General features: G+C 46.3%; 1 protein-coding gene across 1 annotated transcript; it reads left to right on the top strand.

Annotated features, from left to right (window-relative positions):
• The first annotated feature begins 253 nt into the window (after nucleotides 1–253).
• On the top strand, nucleotides 254–2858 carry LOC123148565 (uncharacterized). The gene is made up of 3 exons (XM_044568001.1): nucleotides 254–871; nucleotides 1936–2046; nucleotides 2613–2858. The coding sequence occupies exons 1-2, from the start codon at nucleotides 673–675 to the stop codon at nucleotides 1950–1952; spliced, it is 216 nt and encodes a 71-aa protein (XP_044423936.1). The 5' UTR covers nucleotides 254–672; the 3' UTR covers nucleotides 1953–2046; nucleotides 2613–2858.
• The last annotated feature ends 23288 nt before the right edge of the window (nucleotides 2859–26146 follow it).

Here is a 26146-nt window from a genome sequence, read left to right as displayed (position 1 = left end):
TTTTTAAAAGGTTGGAGAATTGGGTTCGAATTTTAAAGATTCCAGCGCGAAATAACCGACCAATGAGAAGCAAGGAACCACAATCACGCGGATCACCTAGTCAGAAACGATCCGAGCCATCCATCACACACCCATCAACGATGGAGCTTCTCCCGAAAAATCCAAACCCTAACCAGCACCCTAACCCACCCACCCACCCTCGTCCTCTCCCATTCCCCAGATCCGCCCGCGCCTCCTTCGTCTCATCTCCCTCCCGCGATTCCCACCGCCGCCACCCCCACCCCCACCCCAACCCGCCACTGCCGACCACGTATCCGCCACGCACCCTCTCCCCTTTCCTTCATCCCGCAGATCCACCAGTCTAGGCATGGTCACCACTTCACCACCCACGCCGGCGGATTCCGGCAAGTCCATGCAGCGCCCATGGGGCGGACCCCGCAACGGCGGCAAAAGCGACCGCGCCACCCCTTCCCCTTCCCCGCCGCCTTTGCCCGCCCCGCAAGCTTCCTCCTCCTCCCCTCTCACCCAAGCCACCACCTGTCTAGATCTCCCCAATCTCGCCCCCGCACATCCAGATCTTGAGGCGGCTTAGGTGAGGCAGCGCAACCCGCTCCGTCCCGGAACCCCGTGGACTGTGGTGGTGGCGGCGGCGCCCGACCGGCCGGCAGCGGGATGGCATACGTGGACCACGCCTTCTCCATCACCAACGAGGACGAGGACGACCTGGTGGGCGACGCGGTGGGGGGACGACCCCGCGGCGCGCCGGTCAAGGAGATCGCCTTCGCCGCCGTGCTCCTCGCGTTCGGCGCACTCGGCGTCGTCGCCGGCCTCGTCATGGCCGCCCACTGTGTCTGCGGCGACCACTCCCACGGTGAGACCAATATCCGTCTCTCTGTCTACCCCCGATTAGGATTTGCAGTTGCTTTGTTTGGTGATGAAACAGGGAACTGAGAGAGGGAGGGGCTCCTACCCCTGCACCCCGTTATTTATACTTGCATTTCAGAGAGCATTCATTTGTAATGTTGGTCTGAATAAAAATTGAAGATCCTGGAGTTTTCCATGTGTGGCTGAACTAATTGTGTATGTCTGTTAGTTTGAGCCATTCTGCAGATAAGGTATCTGGTTATGCAGAACTGCAGATCGTAGAAAAGATAGATTCAGACATGTTTGTGCTAATGAATTTTGAGAAACTGGCCAAATGGACTAAAAGATAGATGCAAAATCATGTGTGAATAGGAATTTTTATTACAAACTTGGTTCAGCCCTTGTTTTACAGTTTGAGCTTGACACTCTTCATTTATGTTCTTGGACAGTGCAGTCACATTGTTTCATATGATTGTTGTAGGTTATGATAAAAGTTTAAAACAATGATTTGCTCCAAATTAATTGAATTGCCACTGCCAGTCACATCATAGGATGACTAGCACTCTATATGCCCAAAATGAACCCAACTGCCACTACCAAGTCAAGTGTTTCTTTTCTGCCTCAGTGTTTAGGTTGTTTGTAGACAGCACACTTGCTTCAGGCCTTGTTTTACGATTTATGTTCTGGAGCAGTTCAGTCACATTGCCTGCACCCCGCACAACATCCCCTTCTAGTCAACTCGATTTCTCTTTTGGTCTTGTCATGTGCTGAAATTAAGTGGTAGCATAAGATGCAAATTTATCAGTGATGATCCATAGCTGTCAACCATTGGTTTTAATATGCAAACAACAAAAGTGCTAGAGATGCTGCAATATATTTAATGTATGCTTTGTGTTTCACCTAGCTTGCAACTAATATCCTTACTGCTAATTTATCTCAAGTTTATCTGAACATGGCTGAAATGAGCACTGCAAAGTCCTTGAGTAATTATTTTCATTACATCACAGTTAGCTGAGAATATTGACTTGAATATTTTATGTATGCCCTTATGCATGTACACACACGGTTTAGCAAATACCGAGCTGTAGTAGAACAACCTGGAGTTAGAGAACTTCAAGGACAAGATCAACGAGGTGACCGGCGTTATGGCGGCTGTGTATGGCGGCGACCAGAAGTTCTCCGGTGAGTTGGCTCCATCTCCTACCCCTAGCTCCCTCTTTTCTGCTCCTATAACATGCTCTGTTGGTTTAGAACACTAGCAGCAGGATTCTACCATGTATATGTACTAAGCAGCAAGAGCTCAAGCACCCCGTGTACACTAGCAGCTTGAGTTTTTGTGTTTGTGAAGGTTGCCATGTTCACTACATGCTAAATCATTAACTCCTGGATATTCCATGTTCACTGAATGTTTGTTTTGTCATGTGCCAACTTAAATGCTCTAAACAATTTACAAGTTAATAATGAGTGTCGAGTTAAGCGCTTCCTGTCAATTACATGTACCTTTTATTAGTTATTAATTATGATTCTTATAGATTTAGAGCTGTTAATTATGCTTCTATTTCATTGTTGACCCTGCAATAAAAGACTGTTAATGTGGTTAGCATTATGATTTTCATGTCCAGCCAAATGGTATTTTGTGCTTTCCAAAGTGATCTGTACCCAACCGCTTGCTTGTATACTTGTTATGTATTTTGTTCTTAATTGTTTTTATTGTTAGTAGTACTAACAATGTGGATTTCCTCTGACAGGAGCTCTATGCAAAAGAAGCTCCATGCAAAAGCAGATTGAAAGGAGGTCCATGTTGAAGAAGATTGACAGGAGTGGTAGAGCTTGTAATACTATATTACTGTGATTGCCATTGTATTTCTGTTGTATGATGTATCTGTGTTTACCTAAAAAATGTATCCGTGTTGTAATACTGTTATTGCCATTCTAGTTATTATTTCAAACATTGTTTTTTGTCGATGCTGATTTAAATATTGGTTACTTATTTACTGTCAAATTGAAATATGAAGAACTGAACTTGGGACCCATTACTAGAAACTGACAATTAGGACCCGTCTTATGAGGAAAAAACCGAAACTATTGAGCCAAGAAGTCCATGTTTCAAAAATTCAAAAGGCTGAATTATTGGGCTTGACCCATACAGCCAAACAAAATTCTTAGGAAAATAATAATAGGAAGACCGAATTGTTGGGCTTGGCCCAAGTAAAGCACCGACTAAATTGTTGGGCTCGGCCCATGTAAAACACCGAACTGGACCGGGCTGATTCTTATCCATGTCAGCTTGCCACGCTGGATTCTATGTGGTCTGGGGAAGGCTGCTAGTGACCAAAATTTTTATCGTGGAACCAACGACCTTTTACATATCACAAGGAAGGTCGTTAATTTCAGTTTACAACTGTCAGCTTTTGATCATTTGTTTTTTGTCACAAAAAGGTCGCACATGAAAAGCAATGACCTTTCAGCGACCAATAGTGATGGTCGCAAGTTGATATTTTTTTGTAGTGTCACAGAAAACCATTTCCCATGATGCCTGCACCAACTAGTGAGGAAGCTAATGATAATGATCATGAAACTTCAGATCAAGTTACTACCGAACCTCGTAGGTCAACCAGAGCACGTTCCGCACCAAAGTGGTATGGTAATCCTGTTCTTGAAGTCATGTTACTGGACCATGACGAACCTATGAACTACGAGGAAGCGATGATGAGCCCAGATTCCGATAAATGGCTTGAGGCCATGAAATCTGAGATAGGATCCATGTATGAGAACAAAGTATGGATTTTGATTGACTTGCCCGATGATCGGCAAGCCATTAAGAATAAATGGATCTTCAAGAGGAATATGGACGCTGATAGTAGTCTTACTATCTACAAAGCTTGAATTGTCGCAAAAGGTTTTTGACAAGTTCAAAGTGTTGACTACGGTGAGATTTAATCACTCGTATCGATGCTTAAAGTCTGTCCGAATCATGTTAGCAATTTTGCTGCATTTTATGAAATCTGGCAAATGGATGTCAAAACTGCATTCCTTAATGGGTTTATTAAAGAAGAGTTGTATATAATGCAACCAGAAGGTTTTCTCAATCCTAAAGGTGCTAACAAAGTGTGCAAGCTCCAACGATCCATCTATGGACTAGTGCAAGCATCTCGGAATTGGAATATACGCTTTGATGAGTTGATCGAAGCATATAGTTTTATACAGACTTGCGGTGAAGCCTGTATTTACAAAAAAGTGAGTGGGAGCACTACAGACTTTCTGATAAGTATATGTAAATGACATATTGTTGATCCGAAATGATGTAGAATTTTCTAGAAAGCTTAAAGGAGTGTTTGAAAGGAGTTTTTCAAAGAAAGACCTCGGTGAAGCTACTTACATATTGGGCATCAAGATCTATAAACATAGATCAAGACGCTTGATAAGACTTTCGATAAGTACATACCTTGATAAGATTTTGAAGGAGCTCAAAATGGATCAGTCAAAGAAGGAGTTCTTGCCTGAGTTGTAAGGTATGAAGTTGAGTAAGACTCAAAACCCGACTACGGCTAAAGATAGAAAGAGAATGAAAGTCATTCCCTATGCCTCAGCCATAGGTTCTATAAAGTATGCCATGCTATATACCAGACCTATTGTGTACCTTGTCATTAGTTTGGCAAAGGGGTACAATAGTGATCCAGGAGTAGATCATCGGACAGCGGTCAAAATTATCCTTAGAAGACTAAGGAAATAGTTCTCGGTTATGGAGGTGATCAAAAGTTCATCATAAAGAGTTACGTCGATGCAAGCTTTAACACCGATCTGGATGACTCCGAGTCTCAACCTAGATACATATTGAAAGTGGGAGCAATTAGCTAGAGTAGCTCCATGCAGAGCATTGTAGACATAGAAATTTGCAAAATACATACGGATCTGAATGTGGCAGACCCGTTGACTAAACTTCTCTCACAAGCAAAACATGATCACACCTTAGTACTCTTTGGGTGTTAATCACATGGTGATGTGAACTATTGGTGTTAAATCACATGGCAATGTGAACTATTGGTGTCAAATCACATGGCGATGTGAAATAGATTATTGACTCTAGTGCAAGTGGGAGACTGAAGGAAATATGCCCTAGAGAAATTATTAAGTTGTCATTTTATATTTCCTTATATCATGATAAATGTTTATTATTCATGCTAGAATTGTATTAACCGGAAACTTGATACATGTGTGGATACATAGACAGAACACCGTGTCCCTAGTAAGCCTCTACTAGACTAGCTCGTTAATCAAAGATGGTTAAGTTTCCTAACCATAGACATGTGTTGTAATTTTATGAACAAGATCACATCATTAGGAGAATGATGTGATGGACAAGACCCATCCATTATCTTAGCATAATGAACGTTCAGTTTTATTGTTATAGCTTTCTTCATGTCACATACATATTCCTTTGACTATGGGATTATGCAACTCCCGGATACCGGAGGAATGCCTTATGTGCTATCAAACATCACAACGTAACTGGGTGATTATAAAGATGCTCTATAGGTATCTCCGAAGGTGTTTGTTGGGTTGGCATAGATCAAGATTAGGATTTGTCACTCCGAGTATCAGAGAGGTATCTTTGGGCCCTCTCGGTAATGCACATCATAATAAGCCTTGCAAGCAATGTGACTAATGAGTTAGTTGTAGGATGATGCATTACGGAATGAGTAAAGAGACTTGCTGAGAACGAGATTGAACTAGGTATGAAGATACCGACGATCGAATCTCAGGCAAGTAACATACCGATGACAAAGGGAATAACATATGTTGTCATTACGATACGACCGATAAAGATCTTCGTAGAATATGTGGGAACCAATATGAGCATCCAGGTTCCGCTGTTGGTTATTGACCGGAGAAGTGTCTTGGTCATGTCTACATAGTTCTCGAACCCGTAGGGTTCACACGCTTGATGTTCAATGGCGATTTTGTATTATATGAGTTATGTGATTTGGTGACCAAATATTGTTTGGAGTCTCGGATGAGATCATAGAAATGACGAGGAGTCTCGAAATGGTCGAGAGGTAAACATTCATTGTCTGGACCCCGACTCCAAGTCACATCGATCTAGCCGGTAACACCTCATATCACTTTGCGGCCTCACGCACGGTATTCCCACGAGTGTCGCCTTACCATGGCCCGGGACCGTTTGCGCCTTTTGGCTCACGTATATGATACTGTCGCTAGCATCCATATGACACAGAACCCGGGCCGACATGGCTAGTCGTGAACCCAAAGCGGCACTAACCTATGGGGACAGGCACACATGAATCACATCGAGCATGTCGGTCAGCAGCGTGTGAATCCGGGCTGTAGCACTGGGCTAACAGGACTCCGGGAACCCGGGCTGTAGCAGGCTAGGCAGGACTCCGGATGTCACCGCGTGACATTTCCCCGAAGGGACAGACACATGAACGAAGTGAAACACATGCCGGCCAGTCAAGTGTCCTAAGCAGTAGTGCTGGGCTAGCAGGACTCTGGTGAACCGGGCTGTAGCGGAATACTATGGCTCATGGAAGCACTAGACTACATTTCCCCATAAGAGAGGCTGCCAAGGATAAAAAACTAGATTGTCGGATCCCACACATACCAAGCATTTCAATCATACACACAATATGCTCGATATGTGTAAATACAACATGGCATCACAACATAACTCTACAACTCAAGTATTTATTCCTTAGACTCCGAGGAGCGAGATATTACAAACATGGGTCTCATGACCCAACAATCACAGCATACAAATCAAGCACATGCGGAAGCTTAACATGTCTGAGTACAAACATCTACAAATGGAAAAAGGCTAAGAAGCCTAACTATCTACCAGATCCTGTCGAGGGCACAAGATCGTAGCTGAGGTATCAAGCTAACGTCAAAGTCCATGCGGAACTACTAGCGAGACAGAAGTCTCTCTCTCTGCAAAACATAAATTAAGCAAACGTGAGTACAAAGGTACTCAGCAAGACTTACATCAGAACTAGCTACATATGCATCGGTATCAACAAGGGGGGTGGTGGAGTTTAACTGCAGCAAGCCAGCTTTGACTTAGTGGCTAACCTGAACTACGACTGCAAGCAACTCTTTTCAGGTGGCGCACACGAGTCCACATATTCACCATATCAATACACCACTATGGATCCGCTCTCGTCTCCCTACGAGAAGGCCATCCATAGCACTCACACTTATCTTGCGAGTTTTAGAGTATCCACTTTCATTTGTCTATGAACTATTATAGGCAACCCAGAAGTCCATTACCGCGGACACGGCTATTCGACTAGATGATGTTAACCCTGCAGGGGTGTACTTCTTCACACACGCTCTCACCACTTACCGCCGTTTACACGACATGTACTCGACAACCTTCAAGCGGAAGCCCAATGAGGGTGTCGGCCACGACCTACCTAAACACTCAAGTCTCTAGTCCAGGTTTATCGCCTATCCAGGTTCCATCCGCAGGGAGTCCGGCCGAGGTTTCCACATACGACCCCGGACGATGTGTACAGGATTCCCGGACACCAAACGGGCGCCCGGCATGCCCGGCCACGGTGTATCTACCGCATCATAGCCCACCCTAGGGTCAACGCTACGCACGGCCGCCAACACATATCATATAAACACCAGAAACTAGTTGCAACTCCTGGACAGAGGACAAGGGTGATCAAGAAGCCGAGAGGGTCCATTGGTTTCGGGCCCAATGCGTGGTAGTAACTGTTTCATGGATCACAAACACAGAACTCAGATCCTAAGGACGGCTTCAATGAGACAACCCACCATGTACTCCTACATGGCCTCTTGTTGGGGAACGTAGCAGAAATTCAAAATTTTCCTACGTGTCACCAAGATCTATCTATGGAGAAACCAACAACGAGGGGAAGGAGAGTGCATCTACATACCCTTGTAGATCGCTAAGCGGAAGCGTTCAAGAGAACGTGGTTGAAGGAGTCGTACTCGTCGTGATTCAAATCACCGATGATCAAGTACCGAAAGGACGGCACCTCCGCGTTCAACACACGTACAACCCGGTGACGTCTCCCATGCCTTGATCCAGCAAGGAGAGAGGGAGAGGTTGAGGAAGACTCCATCCAGCAGCAGCACAACGGCGTGGTGGTGATGGAGGAGCGTGGCAATCCTGCAGGGCTTCGCCAAGCACCGCGAGATATGAGGAGAAAGAGAGGGAGGGCTGCACCAACAGGCAGAGATCGAATCACATGTTATGGGCAGCCCTAGGCCTCACTATATATAGGGGAGGGGGAGGAGGGTGCGCCCCCTCTAGGGTTCCCACCCTAGGGGGTGCGGAAGCCCTAGATGGGAAAGGGGCGGTGGCCAAAGGGAGGATTCCCTCCCCCCCAAGGCACCTAGGAGGTGCCTTCCCCTCCTAGGACTCTTCCTTAGGGTTCCCCCTTCACCCTAGGCGCATGGGCCATGAGGGAAGTGGCGCCCCAGCCCACTTTGGGCTGGATCCCTTCCCACTTCAGCCCATGGGACCCTCCGGGATAGGTGGCCCCACCCGGTGGGCCCCCGGGACCCTTCCGGTGGTCCCGGTACAATACCGATGACCCCGAAACTTGTCCCGATGGCCGAAACAGGACTTCCTATATATAATTCTTTACCTCCGGACCATTCCGGAACTCCTCGTGACGTCCGGGATCTCATCCGGGAATCCGAACAACATTCGGTAACCACATACAAGCTTCCTTTATAACCCTAGCGTCATCGAACCTTAAGTGTGTAGACCCTACGGGTTCGGGAGACATGTAGACATGACCGAGATGACTCTCTGGTCAATAGCCAACAGCGGGATCTGGATACCCATGTTGGCTCCCACATGTTCCACGATGATCTCATCGGATGAACCACGATGTCAAGGACTCAATCGATCCCGTATACAATTCCCTTTGTCTAACGGTATTGTACTTGCCCAAGATTCGATCGTCGGTATACCGATACCTTGTTCAATCTCGTTACCGGCAAGTCTCTTTACTCGTTCCGTAACACATCATCCCGTGATCAACCCCTTGGTCACATTGTGCACATTATGATGATGTCCTACCGAGTGGGCCCAGAGATACCTCTCCGTTTACACGGAGTGACAAATCCCAGTCTCGATTCGTGCCAACCCAACAGACACTTTCAGAGATACCTGTAATGCACCTTTATAGCCACCCAGTTACGTTGTGACGTTTGATACACCCAAAGCATTCCTACGGTATCCGGGAGTTGCACAATCTCATGGTCTAAGGAAAAGATACTTGACATTAGAAAAGCTTCAGCATACGAACTACACGATCTTTGTGCTAGGCTTAGGATTGGGTCTTGTCCATCACATCATTCTCCTAATGATGTGATCCCGTTATCAATGACATCCAATGTCCATAGCCAGGAAACCATGACTATCTGTTGATCACAACGAGCTAGTCAACTAGAGGCTCACTAGGGACATATTGTGGTCTATGTATTCACACGTGTATTACGATTTCCGGATAATACAGTTATAGCATGAATAAAAGACTATTATCATGAACAAAGAAATATAATAATAACACTTTTATTATTGCCTCTAGGGCATATTTCCAACAGTCTCCCACTTGCACTAGAGTCAATAATCTAGTTCACATCACCATGTGACCAACATCCAAAGAGTTTACTAGTGTCATTAAACTAGTTCACATCACCATGTGATTAAGACTCAATGAGTTCTGGGGTTTGATCATGTTCTTCTTGTGAGAGAGGTTTTAGTCAATGGATCTGTAACATTCAGATCCGTATGTACTTCGCAAATTTCTAGGTCATATTGTAAATGCTGCTTCCACGCTCCACTTGGAGCTATTCCAAATGGTTGCTCCACTATATGTATCCGGTTTGCTACTCAGAGTCATTCGGATAGGTGTTAAAGCTTGCATCAACGTAACCCTTTACGCCGAACTCTTTATCACCTCCATAATCGAGAAACATGTCCTTATTTGTTACAAGGACAATTTTGACCGCTGTCTAATGATCCATTCCTGGATCATTCTTGTACCCCTTGACTGACTCATGGCAAGGCACACTTCCGGTGCGGTACACAGCATAGCATACTATAGAGCCTATGTCTCAAGCATAGGGGACGACCTTCGTCCTTTCTCTCTTTTCTGCCGAGGTCGAGCTTTAAGTCTTAACTTCGTACCTTACAACTCAGGCATGAACTTCTTCTTTGACTGATCCATCTTGAATACCTTCAAGATCATGTCAAGGTATGTGCTCATTTGAAAGTATTATTAAGCATTTTGATCTATTCTTATAGATCTTGATGCTCAATGTTCAAGTAGCTTAATCCAAGTTTTCTATTGAAAAACACCTTTCAAATAACCCCATATGCTTTCTAGAAATTCTACATCATTTCCGATCATCAATATATCAACAACATATACTCATCAGAAATTCTATAGTGCTCCCACTCACTTCTTTGGAAATACAAGTTTCTTATAAACTTAGTATAAACCCAAAATCTTTGATCATTTTATCAAAGCGTACATTCCAACTCCGAGATGCTTACTCCAGTCCATAGAAGGATCGCTGGAGCTAGCATACCTTTTAGCATCCTTAGGATCGACAAAACCTTTCTGATTGTATCGCATACAACCTTTCCTTACGACTGGTAAGGAAACTCATTTTGACATCCATCTGCCAGATTTCATAAATGCAGCTTGTGCTAACGTGATTCCGACGGACTTTAAGCATCGCTACGGATGAGAAAATCTCATCGTAGTCAACTCCTTGAACTTGTGAAAAACTCTTCACCACAAGTCGAGCTTCATGGACGGTGTCATTACCGTCCACATTCGTCTTCTTCTTAAAGATCCACTTATCTCAGTGGCTTGCCGATCATCGGGCAAGTCCACCAAAGTCCATGCTTTGTTCTGATACATGGATCCTGTCTCGGATTTCATGGTTTCTAACCATTTGTCGGAATATGGGCCCACCATCGCTTCTCCATAGCTCGTAGGTTCATTGTTGTCTAGCAACATGACCTTCAAGACAGGATCACCGTACCACTCTGAAGTAGTACACATCCTTGTCACCCTACGAGGTACGGTAGTGACTTGATCCGAAGTTTCATGATCACTATCATAAGCTTCTACTTCAATTGGTGTAGGTGCCATAGGAACAACTTCCTATGCCCTGCTACATACTAGTTGAAGTGATGGTTCAATAACCACATGAAGCCTCCACCATCCTCCCACTCAACTCTTTCGAGAGAAACCTTTCCTCGAGAAAGGACCCGATTCAAGAAACAATCCATATTGCTTTTGGATCTGAATTAGGAGGTATACCCAACTGTTTTGGGTGTCCTATGAAGATGCATTTTATCCGCTTTGGGTTCGAGCTTATCAACCTGAAACTTTTTCACATAAGCGTCGCAGCCCCAAACCTTTAAGAAATGACAGCATAGGTTTCTCTAAACCAGTGTCATCTCAACGGAATTACGCGGTACCCTGTTAAAGTGAGTGCGGTTGTCTCTAATGCCTAACCCATGAACAATAGTGGTAATTCGATAAGAGACATCATGGTACGCACCATATCCAATAGGGTGCAACTATGATGTTCGGACACACCATCACACTATGGTGTTCCAGGCGGTATTAATTGCGAAACAATTTCCACAATGTCTTAATTGTGTGCCAAAACTCGTAAATCATATATCCATCTCTATGATCATATCATAGACATTTTATCCTCTTGTCACAATGATCTTCTACTTCACTCTGAAATTACTTGAACCATTCAATAATTCAGACTTGTGTTTCATCAAGTAAATATTCTCAACATCTACTCGAATCATCTGTGAAGTAAGAACATAACGATATTCACTGCATGCCTCAGCACTCATTGGACTGCACACATCAAAATGTGTTACTTCCAACAAGTTGCTATCTTGTTCCATCTTACTGAAAACGAGGCTTTTCAGTCATCTTGCCCATGTGGTATGATTTGCATATCTCAAGTGATTCAAAAACAAGTGAGTCCAAATGATCCATCTGCATGGAGTTTCTTCATGCGTATACACCAATAGACATGGTTCGCATGTCTCAAACTTTTCAAAAATGAGTGAGTCCAAAGATCCATCAACATGGAGCTTCTTCATGCGTTTTATACCAATATGACTTACATGGCAGTGCCACAAGCAAGTGGTACTATTATTACTATCTTTTGGCATGAAAATGTGTATCACTACGATCGAGATTCAATAAACCATTCTTTTAGGTGCAAGACCGTTGAAGGTATTTATTCAAATAAATAGAGTAACCATTATTCTCCTTAAATGAATAACCGTATTGCGATAGACATAATCCAATCATGTCTATGCTCAACGCAAACACCAAATAATAATTATTCTGGTTTAATACTAATCTTGATGGTAGAGGGAGCGTGCGATGTTTGATCACATCAAAATTGGAAACTCTTCCAACACATATCGTCAGCTCTCCTTTAGCTAGTCTCCGTTTATTCCGTAGCTTTTTATTTCGAGTTACTAACACTTAGCAACCGAACCGGTATCTAATACCCTGGTGCTACTAGAAGTACTAGTAAAATACACAATAACTTAATGTATATCCAATATACTTCTATCGACCTTGCCAGCCTTCTCATCTACCAAGTATCTAGGGTAATTCCGCTCTAGTGACTATTCCCCTTATCACAGAAGCACTTAGTCTCGGGTTTGGGTTCAACCTTGAGTTTCTTCACTAGAGCAGCAGCTGATTTGCCGTTTCATGAAGTGTCCCTTCTTGCCCTTGCCCTTCTTGAAACTAGTGGTTTCACCAACCATCAACAATTGATGCTCCTTCTTGATTTCTACTTTCGCGGTGTCAAACATCACGAATACCTCAAGGATCATCATATCTATCCCTGATATGTTATAGTTCATCACGAAGCTCTAGTAGCTTGGTGGCAATGACTTTTGGAGAAACATCACTATCTCATCTGGAAGATCAACTCCCACTCGACTCAAGTGATTGTTGCACTCAGACAATCTGAGCACAAGCTCAACGATTGAGCTTTTCTCCCTGAGTTTGCAGGCTAAGAAAATCGTCGGAGGTCTTATACCTCTTGACGTGGGCACGAGCCTGAAACCCTAATTTCAGCCCTCGAAACATCTCATATGTTCCGCGATGTTTCGAATAACGTCTTTGGTGCCTCTACTTAAGCCATTTAACTGAACTATCACGTAGTTATCAAAACGTGTATGTCCGATGTTCGCAACATCCACAGACGACGTTTGGGGTTCAGCACACTGAGCGGTGCATTAAGGACATAAGCTTTCTACTGTCCGCATAATCGCTACTATCAACTTTCAACTATATTTTCTCTAGGAACATATCTAAAATAGTAGAACTAAAGCGCGAGCTAACGACATAATTTGCAAAAGGTCTTATGACTATGTTCAGGATAATTAAGTTCATCTTATGAACTCCCACTCAGATAGACATCCCTCTGGTCATCTAAGTGATCACATGATCCGAGTCAAACTAGGCCGTGTCCGATCATCACGTGAGACGGACTAGTCATCATCGGTGAACATCTTCATGTTGATCGTATCTTCTATATGACTCATGCTCGACCTTTCGGTCTCTGTGTTCCGAGGCCATGTCTGTACATGCTAGGCTCGTCAAGTTAACCCTAAGTGTATTGCACGTGTAAATCTGTCTTACACCCGTTGTATGTGAACGTAAGAATCTATCACACCCGATCATCACGTGGTGCTTCGAAACGACGAACTGTAGCAACGGTGCACAGTTAGGGGAGAACACTTCTTGAAATTGTTGTAAGGGATCATCTTATTTACTACCGTCGTTCTAAGTAAACAAGATGCATAAACATGATAAACATCACATGCAATCAAATAATAGTGACATGATATGGCCAATATCATATAGCTCCTTTGATCTCCATCTTGGGGCTCCATGATCATCATCGTCACCGGCATGACACCATGATCTCCATCATCATGATCTCCATCATCGTGTCTTCTTGAAGTTGTCACGTCATCTATTACTTCTACTACTATGGCTAACGCTTTAGCAATAAAGTAAAGTAATTACATGACGTTTATGTTGACACGCAGGTCATAAATAAATTAAGACAACTCCTATGGCTCCTGCCGGTTGTCATACTCATCGACATGCAAGTCGTGATACCTATTACAAGAACATGATCAATCTCATACATCACATATATTATTCATCACATCCTTTTGGCCATATCACATCACATAGCATACCCTGCAAAAACAAGTTAGATGTCCTCTAATTGTTATTTGCATGTTTTACGTGGCTGCTATGGGTTTCTAGCAAGAAAGAGAGGGAGGGCTGCACCAACAGGCAGAGATCGAATCACGTGTTATGGGCAGCCCTAGGCCTCACTATATATAGGGGAGAGGGAGGAGGGTGTGCCCCCTCTAGGGTTCCCACCCTAGGGGGTGCGACAGCCCTAGATGGGAAAGGGGCGGCGGCCAAAGGGAGGATTCCCTCCCCCCCAAGGCACCTAGGAGGTGCCTTCCCCTCCTAGGACTCTTCCTTAGGGTTCCCCCTTCACCCTAGGCGCATGGGCCATGAGGGAAGTGGAGCCCCAGCCCACTTTGGGCTGGATCCCTTCCCACTTCAGCCCATGGGACCCTCCGGGATAGGTGGCCCCACCCGGTGGGCCCCCGGGACCCTTCCGGTGGTCCCGGTACAATATCGATGACCCCGAAACTTGTCCCGATGGCCGAAACAGGACTTCCTATATATAATTCTTTACCTCCGGACCATTCCGGAACTCCTCGTGACGTCCGGGATCTCATCCGAGACTCCGAACAACATTCGGTAACCACATACAAGCTTCCTTTATAACCCTAGCGTCATCGAACCTTAAGTGTGTAGACCCTACGGGTTCGGGAGACATGTAGACATGACCGAGATGACTCTCTGGTCAATAACCAACAGCGGGATCTGGATACCCATGTTGGCTCCCACATGTTCCACGATGATCTCATCGAATGAACCACGATGTCAAGGACTGAATCGATCCCGTATACAATTCCCTTTGTCTAACGGTATTGTACTTGCCCGAGATTCGATCGTCGGTATACCGATACCTTGTTCAATCTCGTTACCGGCAAGTCTCTTTAATCGTTTCGTAACACATCATCCCGTGATCAACCCCTTGGTCACATTGTGCACATTATGATGATGTCCTACCGAGTGGGCCCAGAGATACCTCTCCGTTTACACGGAGTGACAAATCCCAGGCTCGATTCGTGCCAACCCAACAGACACTTTCGGAGATACCTGTAATGCACCTTTATAGCCACCCAGTTACGTTGTGACGTTTGATACACCCAAAGCATTCCTACGGTATCCGGGAGTTGCACAATCTCATGGTCTAAGGAAAAGATACTTGACATTAGAAAAGCTTCAGCATACGAACTACACGATCTTTGTGCTAGGCTTAGGATTGGGTCTTGTCCATCACATCATTCTCCTAATGATGTGATCCCGTTATCAACGACATCCAATGTCCATAGCCAGGAAACCATGACTATCTGTTGATCACAACGAGCTAGTCAACTAGAGGCTCACTAGGGACATATTGTGGTCTATGTATTCACACGTGTATTATGATTTCCGGATAATACAGTTATAGCATGAATAAAAGACTATTATCATGAACAAAGAAATATAATAATAACACTTTTATTATTGCCTCTAGGGCATATTTCCAACACCTCTCACCGCTACCTTTACCAAATCGTGTTCACACACTTAGCTCTCAATAGTAGGACATGTTTACACACCTCTGATTCATCCCCGATGAATCAGACCTGACTCAACTCTAAGCAGTAGCAGGCATGACAAACAAGCATGAATGAGTAGGCACATCAGGGCTCAAACAACTCCTACTCATGCTAGTGGGTTTCATCTATTTACTGTGGCAATAACAGGTCATGCAGAGGATAAGGGGTTCAACTACCGCATCAAGTAACAGAGGAATCGTGTTGTCCTAATGCAGTAAAAGAGAGCAGGAGCGGGAGAGTGGGATTGTATCGGAATGAGCAAGGAGGTTTTGCTTGCCTGGCACTCCTAAAGATAACATAGTTCTTCATCGGTGTCATCGATCTCATTGTCGAAAGCACGTCTATCGAGAGGGGACAAATACCGGCAGCAGAGAAAGAAACACAATCAATGCAATGCACAATATGATGCATGATCATGACATGTCAATATGCTATGGTTCAAGCTAATGCAACTAGCTACATGTTAAATGGAGTTGGTTTGAACCCTAGGTTCAAATTCAAACTCCATATGTGAAATTCAAATGCCATTTAATTGATTTGACCTGATCAGCAGGTATAAGTTGATCTAACATGCATGAAAGTGGTACATATGGATAGATTGGTTTTTTCTGATCATTTTTCATATATAAATTATTTCATTCTGAGCTACGGTTGATTTTCTATGATTTTTAGAAGTTTTGGCTATTTTCTGGAATTTCCTGTAAAAGAATAAATCCAAAAAATAAGTTACTGCGTCAGCATGATGTCGTGGTGACATCCTCAGGTCAAAGGTGACGGTCCAGGTCAACCCTGACCTGTGGGTCCCGTCTATCAGTGGTTAGTTAAGCTAACTAAATTTAGTTAGCATTAAACTAACAATAACCGAGTTTAGTTAGCGGCCTGGGTCCCACAAGTCAGTGAGTCAGGGGAGGTCAAACCACCTGGTTAGCGGGGTCAAACCCGGGTCAACTAGGTCAACACCTACCGGCGACTTGACACCGGCGAGGCGAGACGCGGCGGAGAGCTGCGGGTTTCCTCCTCCGGCGACCAAATGGTCGGCGGAGGGCGTCTACGTGACGCGGGCGCTCGTCCGCGTCGAGTAATGGCAGCGGCTGGGCCTGAGATGGCCGGAGTCGTCACCGGCGTCGACCTTGGCGGTCGCCGGAGCTCGGGCGACCTCGGGGTCGACGCTACGGTGGCCGGGGAGGCTCGTGCGAGGCACCTACGTGCTCTACGCAGCGCGGGGAGGGAGCTAAGCACGACGGCTGGGCCTCTAGGTGGCCGAAGGCACATCGGCGGTGGTCACAGGCGGCGGCGGGTTTCGGTCATCGGCGAAACGGCGACTAGAGCTAGCAAACGTCGCAGAGACAAGGAGGACATGGTGTAGAAGCTCACGGGGATCGTGTAGGGCTAGTCGGCGAGCTCGGGGAGGGGCCGGAGCAAGCGGGGCGACGATGGCGATCTCGGCGGACTGAGGTTGAAGAAGACGGCGTGGCCGGCGTTCGAGGGCGTCCGGCGGGGCGTGGCTCGGTGAGGAGGTCGAGGACGAAGTGGCGGAGCTTCTGGGCGCGTTGGTGAGGCGTGGGGTGGCCGGTGGCCGCGGTGGAGCTCATCGGCGGCAACGACTGCGCTCTGGCGTTCTCGGGTCCGAGGGGGGAGCGAGGCAGAGAGTGGGTTGGGGGCAAGTGAGAGGTCGGGCGGATCCGTACGACAACGGGGTGGTCATCTGCGGCGTCGCGCTGGCCAATGAGGGCCAGGCAGGCAGCTGCGTGCCAGCCTGCGCGGGCGCCGTGCTCAGCCTCGCCTCTGCCAGTAGGCAGAGGTTGAAGACAGGTATGCCCCTGGTGGGCTGGGCCGGTTAGCTGGGCCGCCGGGTAAGGAGGACCAAGTGGGTGAGGCAGGTGAGTTCTTCTCTCTCTCTCTTTCCTATTTTCTATTTTCTATTTTTTGCAGTATGTTTTGACTTAGTTTAAATACTAAAACACTTTATAAAATTCTGCTAACTTTTATGGGCACTATCTGATTTAAACCAGAGGCCCTCACCAAGTTTCAGAATATTTGGAGCTACCAAATATTTTATAGGAATTAGTAGCTCCAATTCAAATAAGTATTGACTTAATTCAAAGGCCCAAATAAATATTTCTGTGATTCCAAAAATATTGGTTTGAATTCTACCTCTTGCCAATATTTCCAGAAATGAACAGGAACATTTTCTTGGGTTTATTTGAAGCAATTTTTAATGTTGATCAGTTTTAGAAAAGATTTCTGAGGCTTTCCACTTTCCCCAATTCAACTTTCATAAATATATACATGATGCATGAATGCTTGTGCAACTAGTTACAACCAATTCTAGGGCTGTGACAACTCACCCCCACTAAACAGGAATCTCATCCCGAGATTCAAGACACGAGGTAAGAAGACAGAGGGGACACAACGATCCAACTGTCCTTCTCAAAGATGTTGATTCATTGCTTCAATTTGATCTTGACGTCTTTGCTTTCGAGATCTCCATCCAGCATGATGATGGCAGAAAGAAACTCTACAGGAATCGATCTCCTTGAAGATCGAGTACTCAGGATCAACTCAGGGAGTGAGACGTTGAAACATCTCTTGAGCTGAGAGACAAAACACACATCAGGGGTGATGGAAAGAAGCGGATGACAAGGGTTCAAATTGGTAGACAAAAATTCCACACCTAAGAGGGTGGTGAACGGTGTCAACGTAGCGAGGAGTTAGGTTGCCAAGATACCACAATGAGACACCTTAAGGAAGGTGACTCGCAGAAATATTCCCTTAAGTGGCAAGAAGAATTACTTTTGATCCATAGATCATTGAGACTCTCTATGCCAACCTAAGGCAATTCACAAACGATCCTTTGACGGAGTTCGAGAGAATGACATACTCGGGCTAGAATGGATGATGTGGACTACCTTGTTGAAGAAAACGCGATGGATGATTTGCTTGTCATCAAAAATGGATGGAACCCATGGTAGGACCACTTTGAAGATGATCCTGATCAGTAATTACTGAGAAGGGTAGTCCGTAGTAGGATGACACAATGGCGGTGCAAGCTGGGAACAAAATGCAAATGCTGGGAATGATTCTAGTAACTGGGGAGAACCCCAACAGTAGAGAGAGATTCCATTGTTTGAAAGGTTATGGCATAATCGAAGAAACGGTGAACGGACCCCAGCTAATGCCGACGATAAATCCTAGTGCTTGCACATGCTCTCAAGAACTTGAGCATTTCCGTATTCATCAGGGTTTTACCAATATCCGTGTCAAGGATTCTGGCAACACAACATGCTACCATGATGAATAATGGTGGAAGATGCAGATGCAAAGAAAGATAACACTTTCTCAGATTTCACCTTAGCGAGGCCAAGGAATCAAAATCCGGATGATCGACCAAGAGACATTTAGCGCTCCGCTTCTAATGTTCTCCTTGATGTGCTAGCCTAACCCATTCATTGGAATGGTTTGGTATCTAGAACATCAAGTAGCAGGTCAGACTCCGGGAGCTCAGGAATCCATAAGGAATAACTACTGGAGTAAATCCTACGTAATCCTTATGGGGAGGTGGCCAACTTACTCAATCAAGATACTACAATAACAGGTCTTCCAGCTCGGTGTGTTGGCCACGACATCCACTTTACCGGGTTACAGAGAGACCAATATTATAGCTCTTGGGAAAATGTCCCAACCATCACATCTGCCTGAGATTCAGATCTGGTTGGTGTCAGGATATTACAGACTCATCGAGACTAGAAAGAAATGAAAGTTTGCAACACAAATCAACGAGATGACATTGCGAGATTCTCAGGAAATGGACTATGGTAGTAAGCTCCAAAACATGAGCTGGTTCTGCTAAACACATGTGAACACGCTGTCCCAGACAAGCATGACGACATGGTGGTCTTACAATGAAACACTACCGAGTCCTGGTTGGGAACCATCATCAAGGATATCGAAGTCCTTGCATAAGTCATATGATTAGCTCTTATGGAGAACTTCTTCTTCCTGAACAAGTCAATCAGTGGCTTGGTGTGCTAGGGATACGTATGGAATGAAGATGATCAGTCTATCAGACCATAGAGTACTTCACACGTGCATGACTGACTTGGGATGATTCCAGAGGAAGCAAAACAAACTTTCCAAATTCACGGCGGCAACTTACATCAAATGCACGTGAATCAAAGGAAGTCACTTCTTTCATCCAAACATATACTTCATGAACGGGGCGTGAAGAAAATGCTTACACAAGTTTCCAACACTAGTTGGATGTTCAACACAACCATGGAGGAGACAAAATGCCGCTGATGGGCTCAACAGCAACTCATCGGGATTTCCATATCACTGGACTTCCACCACTATGTGAACAATGTGATAGTATTGGTCAGACCAAAGATATAATGGTGTATGCTCGAGGGACAACCGCAAGTAAGACAACATTACGGACATCGTTGGTTCTGATTTGATTTGACGATAGCCCACACTCAAATCAAGGTTTGGACAAGATAATAGATTCAACAGCTGATCACGGGGATCAGTCTATGAAGATATCATCTTTCTTCAACACACACACACACAAGGATATCCCTTAGTGATGAACTAAGTCGGACAAGTTTTCATCTTCCAACTCTCCAAGTTGTTGTTTAGCTTAACCAACTAGCTCAGGGTATCCAACACAGATTCTTGGAGAATGGGTGGTTTGGAGGAAAACCAACATGATCACGAACTCAACATAGCGGTCAGGTGACAATCGGGTAATACTTCCGAGAAGATATTCGGAAAATCATGAACCACCGATATGTTATTAAGCTCGAGAACAATCTTGCTTTTCAGGCAAGACGATATGATCAAGGAGCGAGGGATTGTCACAATCCTAACTCCTTAGTCGATGAGTGCACCCAGAAATATGGACTAGGTAGCATGATCAATCTTAGAATGGTAGTTCAATAACCAACACGCTAAGAATGAGAATATTGTCCATTTACTACCAAGCAACGAGGTTGCTAGGAGTACCGATTTCACACATCACAGTTCACTTGTCGGCATTCCGGTTATGGCAACACGGGACCGAGGAATGAACGATGATGACGAGAGTATCGCTGCATCAAAAATTCATAAGAGAAGGTGCAATTCTCATGACGTTCCTGACATAAAAATGGGTAATACTTCAGGGTAGAACATAATCAAAGCTTGATTGCATTTGATCTGCAGAATACAACTGCTTTGACCCAATCCTAGAAATGGATGACGTACTCGAGTTTGTTTCTCCTAGTCATTCTGAACTAGAATGGCTTGACGGACCACAGGAATAATAAGCATCGATAACACGGATGCACAATTACTCCTGACTATCAATTGATAGATGATGGTTGGAATACAAATGAAGAGGGACAACTCAAGGGAATATATATCTTCCTGAGTTGTGGATGCATAGATTAGTATGTCGAATCAAGTTCAACAGGTTTCTTCCGGATAACCCATGCAGAAAGGTAGAACTGACAGAATCACAATTATGAATGGAGAACTCCTCAAGAGTACTCTAATTGTGATATTTTGGTTCAAAGAACTTCTGCCTTAACGGTTCATGGTATTTGGAAGGAAGAAATACCACGGACCTCGAGGGCTGTCGCAAGGTTACTAATATCCTAAAGGAATTATCAAACACTATCAACATGAGGTAAGTAGGGTGAATCTCGGGTTCAGGAACCCATGAATAGAATACCTACCACTACATGGCATCACGGGATGCTTTTGAGAATAATGGCCAGAATCACGCACTGGGGATACAAAACATGGCTAGATCACTAGGTGACTCCCTAAAACACCTAGGGTCATAGTAATAGCTCCAACATATATGTCGAGGCAACAAAGTACCTCAACTCACCGATTAGTGTGATTAATCTGGCCCAAATGGACATCGGGAACAGGAGGAAGGGGTTTGCAAATGCATCAGACTACTTAGAAACCTGGGATGACTCGGATAGCATAACGGCTGTAAATGCTCAAAATGATTTGAGACATCCTGCAAAATGGTGGCATAACCACTCAACATCACAATATCAAAGTTCTGAGGCCAGCTATGAACATATGGAAGTAGTAGGAACTGAACTGAGGCTTGAAATCAACAATCCTAGGCAACTACGATTTTAGTAACACGTCATCCTGAGAGATAGAAGAGAAGCCTAGTTCTTAACCCGCATAGAATGAGAAGAGAATGACTCAAATCAGAGGGCATAAGGTAAAGAAGTAAAAAGAGTGTCGGTATCAAAACCGGCGGATCTCGGGTAGGGGGTCCCGAACTGTGCGTCTAGGTCGGATGGTAACAGGAGACTGGGGACACTTTGTTTTACCCAGGTCCGGGCCCTCTCGATGGAGGTAAAACCCTACTCCTGCTTGATTAATATTGAAGATATGGGTAGTACAAGAGTAGATCTAGCAGGAGATCAAGGAGGCTAAACCCTAGAAGCTAGCCTATGGTATGATTGTGTATAGAGTTGATCCTCTACGGGCTACAACCCTCCAGTTTATATAGACACCGGATAGGGTTAGGGTTACACATAGTCGGTTACAATGGTAGGAGATCTTGAATATCGCATCGCCAAGCTTGCCTTCCACGCCAAGGAAAGTCCCATCCGGACACGGGACGAAGTCTTCAATCTTATATCTTCATAGTCCAGGAGTCCGGCTGAAGGTATAGTCCGGCTATCCAAACACCCCCTAATCCAGGACTCCCTCAGTAGCCCCTGAACCAGGCTTCAATGACGACGAGTCCGGCATGCAAATTGTCTTCGGCATTGCAAGGCGGGTTCCTCCTCCAAGTCCTTCATAGAAGATTGTAATCACCAAGAGTAGTGTCCGGCTCTGTAAAATAAGTTTCCACATATTGCTATAGAGAGAATAATATTAACACAAAACAAATCTGCTGACGTATTCTGCAGTGCGCCATCACACTACAGCCAAGTCCTTTACTCGAATCTTTTTTACTTTTCCACCTCAGCATGTTTTGCGAGGTGGTTTCCTTGGCACGTCTTGTCAAAGCAGAGATCGTGTACCCTTTTTACGGGATTCTCATTAATACGGATGTGGGTAACCCAACCGCGCCATTTATCACGGCGCTCGGGAGGCAAGCGAGTTTTATTAGGCAAGTGGGGACGCATAACCGCATCCGCCTATATAAGGGGATAAGGATCCACCCTATTTACCTACGTCTTCTTCCTCCCTTGCCTACCCATCTCTCGCGCACCCGAGCTCCAGCGCCCAAGCCCGCACTTCCCACCTCAACCTTCTCCAGCAATGCCCGGAGCGGGAGGCAAATGGATGGTCGCCACCGTTACGGAGGACAAAATCAAGAAGCTAAGGAAGGCCGGGTATCTGTCCAAGGACATCGCGCACCGGCTTGCCAAGAAGGGACATCTTATCCCCACCCCAAGGCCCCATGAGATGGTGGTATTTCTCCTCCACTTCCTCCGTGGACTGGGTTTTCCACTCCATCCATTTGTCCGGGGGCTCATGTTCTACTACGACCTAGATTTCCACGATATGGCTCCGAACTTCATCCTCAACATCTCGGCGTTTATCGTCATGTGCGAGGCCTTTCTCCGCGTCCGCCCCCATTTCGGCCTCCGGCTCAAGACTTTCAACGTCAAGCCCAAGGTGGTGAGCGGCAGCCAGGCGGAGTGCGGAGGCGCCATGGCGGGCAAGATGGCCAACACCCTATGGTTCGAGGGCTCTTTCGTGGAGACCTTAAAGGGATGGCAATCCGGGTGGTTTTATATCACCGAGCCACGCGATCCGGAATGGACCGCGGTCCCTGAGTTCCGATCTGGACCCCCCACGCGGCTTGTGTCCTGGAAAGAGATGGGCCTGTCGTGGGGCTACGAGAAAGAGGTGACTGGATTGCAAACATGCATCCGGTCCCTGGTGAACAAGCCAATCCGGCTTGTCAACATAATCCAGGTTATGCTTGTCCGCCGGATCCTCCCGTGCCAACACCGGGATTTCAATCTGTGGGAGTTCGACTTGGCGCAGCATCAAACCCTCAGCAGGCTCTTCAACACAATGTACGAAGATGCCTGGAAGATGCTATTCAAGGAAGCTAAGGCTCCCGCATCCGCTTCCGAGGACCGCGGATACAGCTCACAGCGTCACGCTAGCAAGGTATGCTATCTACACCTGTTACAGGATGTTCAAGCTTTTTACATAGTTTGACTCTATGCGGGATCTAAACTCCCTTGCCTTTGACAGGCTTGGCGGGCGATGGCCGAACCGATTAACTGTCCGGCTCCGCTGCCCGAAGACCCAGCCCCAGCTCTACTGGTGAAGCTGCTGACTCCGGCGCCTTATGTGGTGCCGGAGAAGAAGGCTAAGAAGAAGAAGACCACGGGGACTCGAAAGAGTACCCGTAATGTGGTGTTGTCGGACTCGTCATCCGGCGAGTCCGAGACGCCCTCCTCCCATGAAAACGAGGAGGAGGAATAAGAAACCTCTCCCCCTCCAGCGGGGGGAGGAAAGAAGAGGGAGGCCGCCCCAAATGGGGAGGCCGAGGGGTCCAGGAAGAGGAAGACCCCTCCGCCGGACTATTCCCCCGACGCCGAAGAAGACGAAGAGGAGTGGCCGGACAGGGCCAAGCGTCCGGCGAAATCGTAAGTTCGGATATCAGAGTAACTCGTGATGTTCCTTTGTTGCACATCTTTACCTAATGTCGATGATACTTATGCAGCCCGCCCCGGGCCGAATTCAACGAGTCGTCGAGCGGCTCCCTGGATTCATCGAACGTGAACTCTGTTCCGCCCGCTGTCTCCCCCCACACTGCGGATGACGCCGAAGTGGCGTCGCGACAAGCTCCGGGGCAGGAGGAGGTGGTCCTGGAGGAGCCGCAAGGCAACCTCCCGGACTCCAGGAGTAAAGGGGACAAGACCGCCCAGGGCTCCAAGTCCGGCCTTAAGTCGGACACCGAGCCGGAATCTTCAACGATTCTGGACCGCGGTAGGCGAGCTCCTTCCAAGAGGAGCAGGTCTTTTGAGCCGGCAACCTCCGTCCAACCAGAGGTGCCGGACAATCTGCTGGAGGTGCTTGAAGGCGCCTCCATCGACGAGGAGCACCGTACTATTATGAGTACGATGATCCAGAAGGTCCAGTCCGCCAAGAGCGGGCTGAGTGAAGCTTGCGCTAGCCTCCTAACAGGCTTCGAGGTAAGTAAAAATATGTAAAAATATTACCGCATAGACAGTAGCCCCTGATGCTCTATTTGGCGTTCGGAAAGAAAAGCCGAATAGAGGATCTATTAAATTTCGCAGGAGTCTAACAATAAAGAGTCAATATGCGTATGTAGGCTTCGCTACTGTCCACCGCTGCACTGACTGCGGAGGTGGGTGTCCTGAAATAGGGACTTGAGCGGTCCGAGCAAGAGCTCGGCCTTGCCAAGCGGCAACTCGAGGAGAAAGAAGGTAAGAAATACCTTACAGAAATAAGTGCCTATAGAGAGGCGTGATTGCAAAAAATAACAGGATTGTACTGCTTATTGTAGGGGCCACTACTAAGGTGGCGACCCTCAAGCAGGCGCTGTCTGAGGCCAAAAAGAAAACGGCTGCGGAGCGCACCGAGCGAGAAAAACTTGGGGCTCAGGTCGGCGAGGTGCAGCAAGAGCTTCAGGCTCTCATGAGAAAACATGAGAGTTTGGAGCTTGAGTCAGAGACCCGAGCGTGCGAGCTCGTGGCGGCCCTTGAGACTGCCAAGTCTGCCAAGGCCGAAGCCCAAAAGGCCCTCCGAGAGTTGGAGGATATGAAGAAGATAGCAGTGGGTAAGGCATTCTTTATGCAAAGCAGAAATATAAAAGTAAACTACTTGTTATTTACCCGAATCCGGAGTTCTCCAGGGGCATTCGCAGATCTTCCCTGCAGCGTATCCGATGCCGCCGCATTCTACCGAGCTGAAGAGGGCAGCTCAACAGAGAAGGTGTTCTGGTCTCAGTATGCTGAGGCCGGACACCCTGTGCCCTTGAGCGACCAGCTGAAACAGCTGGTCGAACTCCACAAGGCGGCCGAACAGGCCATGAAGGGCTTCATAGTTCGGCTGTGGCCCGGAGAGGCCCTGCCTCGAAGCTACTTCGGGCTGGTGCGGTGGCTGGTGGATCCCTGTCCAAGGCTCGAGGTCCTCAAGCGCTCCGTCTGCGTCGAAGGTGCCCGTAGGGCCCTTGCCCGTGTAAAGGTGCACTGGGGTAAGCTAGACGGTGAGAAGCTTGCGAAGGACGGGCCGCCGCCGGGGAAGGAGCATGACAAGCCCAAGAACTATTACAAGGATGTTCTTGCGGGTGCTTGCCTTGTGGCAGATGAATGTACCAATGATGTAATTTTTGAATAAACTCGCTCATTTTTATCCTGTGCGCTGAAAACTTGTTCATAGGCGCTTAAGCAATGCTTGTTGAATTTAAAATATTATTTTCTGTGC

This window comes from Triticum aestivum, chromosome 7A (genome assembly GCF_018294505.1).
Source record: "Triticum aestivum cultivar Chinese Spring chromosome 7A, IWGSC CS RefSeq v2.1, whole genome shotgun sequence".
NCBI lineage: Eukaryota > Viridiplantae > Streptophyta > Magnoliopsida > Poales > Poaceae > Triticum > Triticum aestivum.
The sequence above is the reverse complement of the archived record's forward strand: the minus strand, read 5'-3'. Positions and strand labels throughout refer to the sequence as shown.

What these genes read in the sequence shown, in the direction of transcription:
- LOC123148565 (XM_044568001.1), top strand. Translation starts at nt 673, where the DNA reads ATGGCATACGTGGACCACGCCTTCTCCATCACCAACGAGGACGAGGAC.